The sequence below is a fragment of the Colletotrichum chrysophilum genome (assembly GCF_026319265.1).
Source record: "Colletotrichum chrysophilum strain AFK26 chromosome Unknown scaffold_275, whole genome shotgun sequence".
NCBI classification, from domain to species: Eukaryota; Fungi; Ascomycota; class Sordariomycetes; order Glomerellales; family Glomerellaceae; genus Colletotrichum; species Colletotrichum chrysophilum.
The window spans coordinates 18,029-31,247 of record NW_026517562.1 but is presented as its reverse complement, the minus strand read 5'-3'; the positions used below and the strand labels follow the sequence as shown (position 1 = coordinate 31,247).

General features: G+C 51.9%; 4 protein-coding genes across 4 annotated transcripts; 3 read left to right on the top strand and 1 right to left on the bottom strand.

Moving 5' to 3' along the window:
• Positions 1-525: 525 nt before the first annotated feature.
• COL26b_013975 (uncharacterized protein) lies at positions 526-3,430 on the top strand (the record flags this gene model as incomplete). The annotated part of the gene is made up of 5 exons (XM_053186558.1): positions 526-557; positions 683-1,238; positions 1,314-1,613; positions 1,677-1,950; positions 2,490-3,430. The coding sequence occupies 5 exons, from the start codon at positions 526-528 to the stop codon at positions 3,428-3,430; spliced, it is 2,103 nt and encodes a 700-aa protein (XP_053029502.1).
• A 1,286-nt stretch (positions 3,431-4,716) lies between these two features.
• Positions 4,717-5,230, top strand: COL26b_013974 (uncharacterized protein; the record flags this gene model as incomplete). Its single annotated transcript, XM_053186557.1, has 2 exons — positions 4,717-4,819; positions 4,884-5,230. The coding sequence occupies 2 exons, from the start codon at positions 4,717-4,719 to the stop codon at positions 5,228-5,230; spliced, it is 450 nt and encodes a 149-aa protein (XP_053029501.1).
• Positions 5,231-6,357: 1,127 nt separating this feature from the next.
• On the bottom strand, positions 6,358-7,085 carry COL26b_013973 (uncharacterized protein; the record flags this gene model as incomplete). Its single annotated transcript, XM_053186556.1, has 2 exons — positions 6,358-6,609; positions 6,702-7,085. The coding sequence occupies 2 exons, from the start codon at positions 7,083-7,085 to the stop codon at positions 6,358-6,360; spliced, it is 636 nt and encodes a 211-aa protein (XP_053029500.1).
• Positions 7,086-11,101: 4,016 nt separating this feature from the next.
• COL26b_013972 (uncharacterized protein) lies at positions 11,102-12,376 on the top strand (the record flags this gene model as incomplete). The annotated part of the gene is made up of 2 exons (XM_053186555.1): positions 11,102-11,699; positions 11,769-12,376. 2 exons carry the CDS (start codon positions 11,102-11,104, stop codon positions 12,374-12,376), a joined length of 1,206 nt encoding a protein of 401 aa, XP_053029499.1.
• Between the last annotated feature and the right edge of the window lie 843 nt (positions 12,377-13,219).

Genomic DNA, 13,219 nt, shown 5'->3' with positions numbered 1-13,219 from the left:
CAAAAAGGAATGTTTGCCCGCGAACTGCTAAGACATGGGAGGGTTCCAGAACAAAATAAGGTTCGATGTCAGCGGCGGAGCGCGGCCAGCCAAGGCCGTATGCACTAAATCATAAATGAGGCATGGCACTTGGCACTTTGTCGAGGGGCCTGGAGCATCCGGATTGCCGTTCAACGACGGCAATCTAGCAGGAATTCCCACAACATTAACGCCCTGCATTATGCTGCTGCTTTTAGACATCAACCATTAAGTAAATGACCATGTTTCCAATTGACAAGTCCAATGAATATGACCTCAAGAGAACCGCATTCATATATGAGTCGAGAGAGCGCGAGAAATGTCGGTTTGGTCAGATGTTCATAGGCCATCACCGATCGCTCTACATTCTTTCACCCACGTTCCTTAGAAACGTTCACTCTCGTTAATTGAATATGAAATTTGACGCCCAACGCTCCTTATCTGTCATCTTGGGCTTTCTTTCACTCTCTGCAGTAGCATCTGACCTGCAGGGCGAACCATACCACAATGCTGTTCCGATCCTCCGACGAGCCACCCCCGTAAGGAACGGAACCCATACGGGAAGTGTCGCACTCTCATCCAGCCGCCGTCCTTCGTCTTTGCCACCATCCTCTGTGCCACCGTCTTCTGCCGCACCTACTACCCGTCCACTTACCATCACCAGCCCCCCTGTCTCTTCAGCAGCACCCACGAGCAGTGCCGCACCAGTGACCACTACGGTCAGCAATGGAGACACCATCGTTGTGCCCGTTGGCGTTGTCGTCGTTGGAGGACCCGGTGGTGGCTTCTTTACCATTGCCGGTGCCGCTGCTGGGGCCGCCCCGGTGGCTGTGGCGGCCGGCGCATCAGTCACCGCCGGCTCTTCGTCCGGTGACAAACCTGACGATCCGGACGATCCGAACAAGCCGCCCAGCTCTGCACCCGAGGCGCCATCTTCCGCACCACCTTCGTCTGCACCGCCTCCATCTTCGAACTCAGTGGCACCTACGAGTACGGAAGCCCCAACGAGTACCTCGAGTGCCGTGCCGAGCGAAACGCCAGCACCGCATGTTATCTACCCCAAAACCAGCGCCACAGATCAAGAAAAGAAAGACTTCCTCGCGCTGATTGACAAGGACCTTGGTCAAGGTAATTACAGAGTAACAGAGGGTACAAAGGTTTTGCTCGTCGCCGCCAATATCACCACTACGCAACGTGACAACCTAATCAAAAATCCCTTGGTACGTTGAGCTTTATCGTCCTGCTTCACGAAAGCTTTGTATTTCTAGTCAATCATTAGCTGACAAACCTGGCAGGTCGGCGCAGTCGATCCTGATGAGCCGGATCGCAACAACCAGGGCACATCAGTGCTGATCAATGAAAGAGACCATGATGATGAGGTCCACGAGAAGTGGTGGATGGAATCCCTTGACAAGCTCGGCAGGATTCGAAAGCGGGCCGTCGTTAAGCAGGCCACTGCCCCAACAGAACTCGTCATTCTTTCCCAGCCGCCGGGGGTAGACCTCAAAACTCTCAACACCTACGCATACGATGATAGTGCCGGAATCGAGATTACTGTCTACATTCTTGACAGTGGATACTACGCTAAAAACGCTGTAAGTACCACTCTTTCGAGTCAATTCACGTGCTGCGGTTGACTAACCTAACCCAACAACCAGGAATACACTGGTATGGCTGTGAAACCCCGTTGGATATTCGGAGGCTCCCAGGAAAAAGCATCCGTTGAAGAGGACCTTGATCCTGATGGGCACGGTACCTGTGCCGGATCTAAGATTAACGGTCCCAAGTTTGGAGTCGCAAAGAACGTCAACTTGGTCGTCGTCAAGGCCGGAATCAAGGGCTCCGATACCGATGACGCTCTTGATAAGATTGTGGATGATGTCAGGGAGAGGAAGCTGCAGGGTAAAGCCATTGTCAACATCTCGCGCTGTCGTACGTATCAATCTCCCGCCATCTGCAGCTTATTCTGTCGCACCGGATCCGAGCATCACCAACTAACATACGTGAAGGTTTGGACACTGCACCTGAGAACAGCAAAACCACAATGAGACAATACGTGAATGAGTTGATTGCTCTGGACGTGATCGTCATTGCTGCGTCTGGAAACGACAATCGTGTTGAAGTAGCAGTATGTGGGCCGAATAAGGACGCGTTAGGTTCTGTGAACTGACTACTTTTGTCTAGCAAGGAAAAGCGAAAGCTGCCGACATCGATAGCTGGCCAGGTCTGATGGCTAAAAACGGAGTTCCAGTGATCAACGTCGGAGCCGTTGATAACGCGGGAAAGAATGCCAGCTTCTCGCAAGGAGGACCTCATGTTCATGTCATGGCACCCGGCGTTCAGCTACAGTGTGCTGCCAATTCCTTCTTCCGCGGCACGCGACAGAATGACGGCACGTCTTTTGGTTAGTAGTACCAACCCATGGTCGATATATTGGGCGAAGGCCATCCATACTAACTGATGTATCCCAGCTGCACCCACTGTGGCCGGTCTTGCAGCGTACCTTCTTGCGGTAGGAGAATACCCCCAGCTGTTCGAGGTTGGAAAGGTAGCCGCCAACATGCAAAAGCTCCTCATGGATATGGCCTACCAGCGAGCTCCCGACGGAGGACCGGTTATTTTCAATGGTCAGGGTGCCGTCTGTGGCCGCCCTGGGCGAAGCGCCAAGTTCAAAAGACAAGACCTGAGCGGCGAGGCCTGCTCGGTAGTCTCGTCAACAACGACGATACCCTCTGCAACTCCTAGTCCTCCTCCAGCCACAACCAGCAATCCACCTGCGGCGACAACCGCGCCGCCGCCGCCGCCACCCCCTCCACCTGCGCCCAAAGAGCTCTTCTCACTGAGCGAGCAAGTTAGCGCTGGTACTTCAGCGTGTTTTCCCACGAACGCCTTTAGTGCAACAGCTGGAACGACGTACGGCTTTTCATTCGATGTCAGCCCAGAAATGATTGTGAGCATCGAGACAGGGTCAACAGACGAGGGATATCACCAATCCAAGGGACCATGGACAGGCACCTTCCTCGCCCAGTCAACTTCTTCGGTCAAGATCTGCGGATCTGGCGGGTCAGGCACTTTAGCCTTCAAGATCACTGAGGAGCCCTCCGAGGCCGTCAAAGCACCAGCCGGCAAGGAGGTATTCAAGTTGGACGAGAAGGTTGCGAGTGGAACGACGTCTTGTTTCCCGACTACTGGTCTGAATATCCAAGAGGGAAACTACGGGTTTTCGTACACCACCTCCGATGGTATCGAAATTCAGATCGGAGACGATAGTTCTGGGCCAAAATATTTCACTGGAAACAGAGCCTCGGGTGCAGGATTGATGTACATCGACTTCTCGGGGGGCAGTGTCTCAATTTGCGCGACAAACAACGGTGGTTCGGAGGCACCTCTTTCATTGACTATGACCCAGTAACGTATATAAATTAGAAGAATGCATGAATGATTCAATGACTGGATATGATGAGCGATGTTGAGATCGATTGGTCGCGCTGACGGAGTGAGGGGGGATTGCTGCTGATGCAGCTGATGTGCTGGCCCCCGGCGCGGAGATCCTGTTGACTGCAAGCTATTGCTTTAATGGCGTTAGAGCTTTGCCTGCCGCATTCTCATCTCTGGTCCAGCCTCACACTGACGACGGATACTTTGGAGGTCTTGGTGCTTTCCAACTTGAAGTCTGGACTGGGAAGAGATGCTCCTTCTTGTGTATGGTTGTGATGACAAAAACGTCCACTCGTATTGAACATACTGGTCTTGAATGGACCATCCTCTTTTGTTACATATAGAATGAAACAGAATCGTTAAATGAACACAATGCAATGCTGCAATCAGCACCAACTAGCACAAAGACCAACCCATGTGTAAACAGACGGGCAACATACCATATAGTGGAACTGCGTTGGTTCGCTGGATAATTTGAGCATGCTGGACTTGATATTGGACCTGCCTACAAAAGTGACAAGCGCGCGTTCGTTGCGAGCAGTCATGTTGATGTTGTGACTTTATTTGAATGAGCGAAGGCTGCTAGAAGCTCCATCACACGGCGAGGTCGTGTTCATGTTAGGTCTGGCGTCAACCCAGCCGAATTGGAACATATGAGGTGGGGAGAACTCCAGGCGGCGTGAGATCAGTGCTGGGTGTTATCCCCATCAATAAGGCTCACACGGAAGTCACCTTTGAGAAATTCCGACGGCTCTTGAAGCTTCCAGATGCGGGCGGGCCAAAAGCCGGGAACAAGCTCTTTATATGTTTCTTTTTTTGGCATGTTTTGATTCGAAGAACTCAAAGAGCATCCCACGCCCGTAGCATCCACAGGTTGGTGCGCAGTGACTCAAAATGTAAACGGAAGGACGCATACTACATCCGCCTTCGCGCTTTCTCTTGGGGCGTCGCAGTCTGATGGGCAGGCCGCGAGATGAAGAAAGTGATGGCGTCGCGTTGGGTCAAGTACAGTCGAGGAAGCCATGCCGCACCGACGTGCCTTCTATTCCGAGCCTGCCTGCTGGCCTACCTTATCTACCTAGACCTCGCAGCCAGCAGGCACCCACCTACCCACGCGCAACCTTACCCAACAAGTTTAACAACGCGATCGCCTCATATTAGAGGAGGCTCGCTTCTTTTCCCCTCGGAAAGAACACTTCCTGGCTCTGCGACATTGCCTCTTTTCAACCACGGTCGCCGCTTTGAACTGCGACAGAAGCCATGGCTGCCACCACTCGATCAGCGTCACTTCGGCCCCAGGACTGCTCTGAATCTCTCAGGCATCGCCGGCAGCGTATCAATTCCCAGTCGCAGAAGCCAAAAGGTATGTGTTGCTGCCCTCTCAGGTATGCCTTTCCACTGGGCTTCTTCTGATATTGCTTGTCTAGCGATGGAGGCTGAGCCAAAGCCCGGTGCCGCCCCGAAGGAGAATGTCAGTCTCAAAGAAGGCTACATCCGCATCATCATCATCACAAACTGCGTTGCGACAGACGAGACTGCCTCCATATTGTTGGACCAGCTGCAGGCTCTGGAACCGCTGGTCGCCAAAGGTTCTTCCTGCAGAACTTTCAAGGGCAACAGCGAAAAGATACTCATCGAGGCAGCCACATGCTGCGAGATCACCGCGGCAACTATGGGCGACTTTGAGGCCATGATTCAACATGTTTTGCCGGAATCCAGCTACGAGATCCACGTCCGCCCCCTGGGAGGCCCCCCTTTCCTTCCCTATGTCTAGATGGAGATACCGAGACATGGACTCGAAAGCGGCTGGAGAGAATTACGGGGTGGATGCATCAACGGGTGGAAAAGCAGGCAGTTGGGCAGTGGGCGGGCGTGTATTGAAGCGGGGGAACATAGATGTAGTCTTCTACGCGAGAACTCATACCCAATCCCAAAGTTCGTTCCAGAAGTCGCCATGTCCCCAATGCCAGACCTAGATCATCCCTCCTTTGTCGACGATGTCTCTGATCTGGTCCCCATGTGCGTGGAATTGGCGATGGCTACATCAACGGGAGAATGACCTGACGAGTCACCACTGGGTCTTTCCGCGCGACCAGAGGCCATGTGATGCCACCGAGCTGGAAAGGGCAGGAGACACCTACACATTGTATTCTTTTCGGAGTAAACACCGACGGTAAACGAGGAGACCAGTCACTACACTTCTGCCTTCCTCTCGGATTCCACGCCGTTCAAAGGCACGTGCCGTCCGTTCAGGGTTTCAGCTCTTCCCGGTCCAGTTCCTTCGGGAAAGGATGCTGCCCCTCTTCAGATAATGCGGTCTTAGGTCTTGCTTCATATCGTCATCACCCTTCTCTTTGTCCATTGAGCGTCGAGACAGGCATCGTCAGAGCTCCTTACTAAACGCTCCATTGCTGATGGTAGCTTCGAAGTGCAAAGTGGCCCTGAAGTAGTGGTAGCTCCTGGGAAAACTGCCAAGCAGTAGCTTTCGTTGGGGCAGAGTCGGGTTCTTTCTCACATCCTCGGGCCATTGGAGACGCAAGGAAAGGACGCTGGGATGCACTCACTGCCCATGCAGGTGCCGTATAAGCAAGGCCGAAAGTCTTGGCGCTGGAAGCGACGGAACATCTCCGCTATGGAAGCAGTGGTTTCACTTTCCCTGGACCGGCCGGCTGTGATTCAATGGTATCAGAGTTGGTCAAACGAGATGGTGCTGTATTTTCCATCAAACTAACGGTGGAACTCGCGGGTGGTGTGTGGTTGGGCGCTTGAGGTTTGCGGAAAGTGAAGACCGCCATCGTCTCCCTCTGGGATGGTTATATTGGAGCCTACTTGACCGCTCATCGTTATCCTCGCCCGTAAACGGCTGCAATGCACACCTCTTAGATCCCCGTCTGCCCCAGGTCAACCCGCAGCCTCCACCGTATCTTCGTAGTAGCTCTCTTTCAAACATTTGGACCATTCTGGCTCCTCACCGTCAGCGGTTACCGACGATCCCGAGTCACTCTTTTGGTCAGACTCCAAGTCCTCCGATTCTCCCTCCATCTCATTGATATTGCCGTTGTTATTTGTCGTGAAGAACTCCAGCGCTGCTGGTCCCCAGGCATCAGGCTTCGAGGCCTGGTCAATGTCGCAGAAGCAGATAGTTTGAGCAGTCTGAGATCGTAGGCAATAGAGTTAGCTTAGGACGTGGATGTTGAAGGAAAGGAGACGAAAGGAAACAGAATCATCAGCACGGTCCGACTCACCAGCCTCGAGCTCTTATCCTGGGCCTCGCACCATTCTCTCAGACCTGATGTGGTCACGCGGCCTTGGAGGACGTTCTTCCAGACACCATCGTCGAGGGAAGACGTCTGCACATCCTTGAGAACAGCAGGCGACGTATAGAAATGGACACTGATGTCGAGACCGTGGCCGAAGACGGTGGTAACCTTGTCCTGAGTCAATGAGCGCAGAAGCCTCGACAGTACTTCAGTCGAGACAAGGAGAACGGTCGGGGCAAAGGGCGGCGAGGCTTTATTTGCGTCATTGCCGAAACAGGTCAGAAAACCCAGCAGCTGAGCCCAGTCGTGTTCCTTTGTCGGCAGCAGCGATGTCTTGAACTGGGTTGTCAATAGCCTGGGTCCTGCCATCGTGGAAGTAGGACACAGCCTGTGTCGTCTGGTACTGCGTCGACAGTGTTGAGTTGAGTGCGGAAGGAGCTTGGACGAGGTAGCTGCCCGAGCCAAGGTAGGCAGGTAGGTGGCTGGGTTTGTGGGTAGGGTGCTTTCAGGTTGTTGATGGAATGGAAAGGAAGTAGGAATCTACTTGAGTAGTCGCAGTGAATGCGAAGTGACTGTCGAGTGGGTTTCAACGCAGCGCCAGCAAGACCCAGTGGTCACCCAGACGTGCCTGTCCCATCCGGGCCTTCCACAGCAGTGTTAACAGACACTCCCGTCTGTTACGGCCAATCCACCTGGCCAAGACTTGAACATACCTTATGGGAACATCCTCGTGGTGTTGTGTCCTACTCAGAACTATGTGTGCCTCTTTGCCTTTGAAATTCCTCTTGTTATCAACAATATACAGTGTCTACGCCCTCTAGAGCTTTCTGTTCTATTTGGATCTGCCGCAGAGAGACTGGGCGAATAATCTGGTTTGCATGCATCAAGTCTTGAATCGCATCGCCGCGACACTTAGTAGCCTTTGCATCCAGCCGTTCTTGAACGAAATCGAGCCTCCAGCTGTTGTACTGATGCATCACAGCTTCCCAAGCTCGGATGATGGATGGTTTCATAACAAACTTCCATGTGCCCCTCCAAAGAACTACAGCTTGCGCCATGTTGCGGAACGCCTGATACCTAAAGAGAGATGATAACCCCTTTCGTCCGTTCCAAATCTCCATAGTAACTAGCTTGGGCATTTTCACAGCTGCTGCTGCTGCTGCTGCTGCTCGAAGCATTGCTTCAATTTCAACCAAATTCCCGTCGGGCCTAAGTAACCTTGAAGTAAGAGTAAGTGAGATAAGGCTCGGCCACTCCCAAGCGGGTTGGATTTCGAAGAAACTGCTGGCATCCACGATAAAGGATGCTGCGAGATGCTCCAGCTTGAGGCTGGCGAGCGCTAGTATCCGGCTAACGGCTGGATCAGGTTTCCGGAGACTGTCACACTGGGCCAAGTCGACTCCGTTCAGGAATCGCTGCATCGTAGCTGGATACTGTTGATTGAAGCTCTCAAAGACTAAGAGTCTCTTGAGACTGTTGTTGAAGAGGCGGATAGACTCAAAAAGATATCGGTATTCTAGACAGAGGATTTTCATATCAGCAAACGGGTGTGTAAAGCAAGTCAAAGCGAGCAATGACTTGAAGATGCAAGGTGGTGGTGTCGTAATACTCACCTTTGTCTGTAATGTGCTGTGGGAAGTCCCATTCTCTCCAGGGCTCGTAATGGAGTTCTTCAAGCCTAGGAAACCGGGCAAACATATGTGCCAGTGACTGCGGCTTCCATCTCCGGCGATTCTGTTGGCGGAGAAGTAACCCGGTCACGGCTGGGACTGCTGGAAGCTGATCCCACCATTGGAGCTCTAATTGACCACTATCAAACGGCCCCTGCTCCATGACTGAATGGAACACTTTTCTGATGGCAGATCGAGGCGAAGCGGCGTGTCGAAACCCAGCAACCCAATCATGTCGAGGGTCATGATAGTGTCGGCTTGATGTAGCCTTCTCGATACTATACCCACTTGACATACTCCAAGGGGCGTCAGGTATTGCGGTGAGATATGGAAAACAATGCTCCGAGTCGCTGGGCGAGTGGATACCAATATCTAGTATCAAATCAGGTCGAGCATCTCATGTGCTGAGAGTCGAGAATAAATCCCGGAATGCCGTGGTGATGGGACATTTATCTGTGTCGTTGATTTCATAAGCCTTCCCCCACTCTCCTGGTGTGAGCCTTATACCATTAGGTGCGCACGTGGTGCAGTCGTAATCATCAAGCTCCAAGCAGAACCAGATGTAGCTAACTAGTGCCTGATTTCTTTGAATCATTGCCCCAAAGTTCACGAGGCGTGATGGTGTCAGTCTGATCCGAGCGAAGTTATGTCGCTCGATCTCGGTTTACCACTCTCGGGACACAGTGGCCAAGCGACCTAGCGAGCAATCTGCTTGCATTAGGTCATGGATGATAAGAAGCCGGATCTCTCTGGGCAAGCGGTGCCATGTTGACCACTGTTGTTTCTTGTTGGGTGGCGTTGGAAGCATCGTGGTATTGATCTCATATAATATATTCGGCGATAGAGGAGTGTACGTAGGAAGTCTTGAGATACGAGGTTATGCGATTGATAGACGTTGAGAGAAAGAGTATCCGCCAATTTTCATATGAACAGAGCGATATGTTGTGAATTAGATTTGTTACTACAGTAGTTGTGTGGCGGAGCTAGGAACTCGCAACTTGATCGGTGAAGACCTTTTACACAGGGGAGCGACCTTTTCAACCTGACAGCAACTTTCCAGCGGACATTGACAGCTTGGGACAAACACTCCGCATATGGGCCCTCAATTGACCAAAGGGGTACCCGCTAGTATGTTGTACGTATTTAGGAACATTCACGATGTCAAAGCTAACCAGGTGTTATGAAGGACAGAGCAAGCAAATATTGACCTTGCGGTCATACTCTAGCTGGTCGAAGGATCATCGTAGTTGTCGGTAAGCGTGTATTGGATCTTGAAATACGCGTCCGTGAGAATGCCAGCCAGGCGGTTCATGTTGACGTGGGAGAAGGGGAAGATCGAGTTGCACGTGCTGTTTACGTTGTTTTGGCTTGTAACTGAATGTCAGTGTCAGTTCCAAATGGGTGCCGAGTAAGACACTATATTCCTGGACCGGCCCATCCATAAGAGCCCATCAAACAAAGTCAACAGGGTACGAGGTCACTTTGCTGGACATCTGAATGAGTGGAGCTGACCCGGGGGACTCCAAAACGCCCAGCCATTCCGCTCGATGTAGACATATATTAGCTCAAAGGGTGCTTTATCTACCTATGAAACGTCTCAAATAAGAAAATTTCGTGTCCCTAGTCTGAGTCACATAGACTATTTGCAAGCGTCGATTTACGCGTGAAAGATTGGTTCTGGACGTTCTCGGACCTTACATCAAGGTTGGTACGAGTGCTGCGAGCCCGTATGGCCTCAAGTCTTTTCGCTGATTGCAACCTCCTCACCTCTGCATCTGGTCTACATTTAACCGCTTTCGTGATACCCTTGCATATCAACTTAATGCAGGTGCTTTGGAACCTTTCTTGCTTGAAATTTCAACATTGACGCGTCACGTATTCTGCTTCCGCGTTATTATTACAAGAGGTAGGTAGGGTGATATGGACCTCTCATGACATTGGACTGGCTAGTAGGCTCCCTCTAAAGTGAGAAGTTTTCATCCAAAAGCCACAGGCACTGTGCGCAACAGAGTTCGACCATTCTTGGGGCAAGCCACCGCATCCACGGACATATTCAGTCAACCTTGGAAACACCCCGTCTGCTTAAATTGTCGACCAAACGCTTTCGTTGTCACTAACTTTCTCTTTTTTCCTCCAACGCTGCTGTCACATCACTATTTCAACCCTTCTTCAACTCTTTTATTATTCAGCATGGAAAACAGTCGTCGTAAGTCACCTTCAGGCTGCCACCAGGAACACTGTGTGGGTGTCAAGAACATAATCTAACCATTTACTACAGCGCCGATTGGGGGTCTTACGGCAGGGACAACCCCGTTCCAGGGAGGTGATCTGGTGGAAGAGTCGATTGGTCACCGGAACTCGTGCCAAAATAGCTGCGATGGGTGCTCCCAGGACAGCCAACAAAGCGTCACGGTATGCGGCGACAATTGCCATCACCACGGCGATAACGCCGTGTGTGTCCCCGTTGATGACAGGAACGTCAACACCATTTACCCTTCCTCCTGCGATTGTTCTGCTCATAGTGGCTACGGATTGGCGGCATCAGCCCAAGGGACTGCTTCCCAAGACCCTGCTTCAGCCCAGTTACCGATACTGGATTATCAGCCAACCAGGTCTTACTTCACCATAGATATGGCTGCGAGTAGGGGCTATTTTGATCCTATCCGTTCGGCTAGCCGTGCGCCTAGCTTTGTCTCTAGCTATCCGCCTGCCTATATGCCGAGCTATGAGCCTACCTACTCCTTTCCGCCCGTTCCTCCTCAGTCTCCCCTTCCACCAAGGCCTCCCGTTACACCAGATGCACCTACGTCTTCCGTTCCGCTTAGCTACGCGAATAATGAATTACCCTCTCGTGTCGATAGCGATAATCGCACATGCATCCACCACGATTGTTTCAGACGGTGGCTCGACGAGAACGAAGACTCTCCCTCCAATAAGAATGTTGAATCTTACCTCGGCGACGAGTTGTCGTATGTGTACTCCTCGGAGGAGAGCAGCTCGTGCTCCGGCAAGGAGGAAGAGGAATGGAACTCCTCTGACGAGCTGGACTGGGAAGGGTTCCAGGACTTCTCCGCCCCCTTGTCCAATGAGTATACCATTGAGACTACGACGGGGAATGGGTACACGACAAACGAGACCTTCGAGGATAATGAGAACCAGGAAGAAAGCCAAAGGTTGACCGACAGCACCAATGGCCGCATAAACACGTCTAACGTAAGTAGGGAGTGCACCCCGTCTCAAGAGGATGGCCATGGTGATGTGGTGTTCCTCTATGCCATTGAGAATTGTGATATTGACCACGTCGGTCGACAAGGTAAGCCGTTAACCCCAAGGTGGTTGCATCTCTTTTACCTCAGTGGCTCTTACTAAAACTCTATACCAGGCAACACCAATGGTCAAACGACGACGCGTCCCTCTGGCGCATGCAAGCGCAAATTGGAAGCAGAAGAATCTGTAGAGGAACATGAAGACAGTGACAGCAACAACGAGATCCTGTGGGCGACTAAGCGGGCATGCATTGCCCAAACGCCCCAAGAGGAGGCCGACGGGGATGAGGGTCGTCTTCTCGAGCCGAGTTTACAAGATCCTGTGAAGTTCTTGGCCGGCACGATCGACCACTCCGGCAACGGCTCTGTTCGCAACGATGACATGCCGATTATAAACAGAAGTGACCAGCAGAATAGTGAGCAGCTAGATTACCAGCTCGAGCTGATCTTTAAGCTTTCTCAAATGGGGCCAGCGATTGCCAGCTCCGATGCTCCCATCTACGATAGCATCTACGCCGCCATTTGGGGCATGGCGGTGGCAGCTTTACAAGCAGCCGCCAGCGAGGGACTTCTGGACCGATTAGAGTGGTGGCGCTCGCAGGGAAAGGAGAAGGTTGAGGGCCGTGGTCCTGCGAGGGCGAATGGAGAGGATGGCGGCCTGGAGGTTCCCGTTGCGAAACCTACTGGCGAGGACCTTGGGGACATCTATTCAAGTTCGGGTTAAGTCTTTATATGCATGTTCTCTGTTGAGACTTCTTTAGCTGTAATCGTCAAGTCTTGAGTCAGGCTTTGATTTTGATGTGCTCGACAGTGATGATCTGCCTCGACTCCCAAGGCCCCACTGCGAAGGGGGCTTTTGTCTGACCGCGACAGGCTGGGTACACACCATTAGGGACCTTGACAGACTATGGAACTAGACGCGACACTTAACAACAGACGATGAGCATCTTGCGGAGGCCATGTCTACTCCCTCCGTCAGCACGGCGCATCTTGCCTTGCCGTTCAACCAGACGCTGCCGCTACCATCACCGCACTCGCGGCAATGTTGTGTCGTCTCTTCGTTCACCCTTCTCCTCTTGACCTATGAATGACAGGCTCCTAGTGTCTTTGGATCTCGCTCATAACTATTCATGGTCCCTTTACCAAGAAAGTCTTCCTTGACGTGAAGGTTCTTGGCCCATTGAGCATGCAACAAGGGTATTTTCCGAAGGTGCCTCCAGCTGAAAGTATCTGATGGCTAGGACCCAGTCTGGATCGGTTCTGTTAAATTGGGTTCCCCCATTTTTCCGCGTATAATGTATATGTCCGGGTGGTTTTCTATCATACTTGGCTCTCATAATTTATCGCTCATGCTCGGTCCAGTAGAGCCGAATCAGTGTCGCAAACAACTTCTGGCAAAGTCCGCACTCAGCCTTCAGGGGATTACGCCGAGATTGCCACCTGGACCTACAAGAAAGGAAGGGGAATTTCGGCGTCAAACTCGCATATAGGGAAATACTTCGCGGGGGATCACGCCGATGGATTAACCTGGAGTCCGAATGTTGATACAAATTTTGATTTTGGAGCT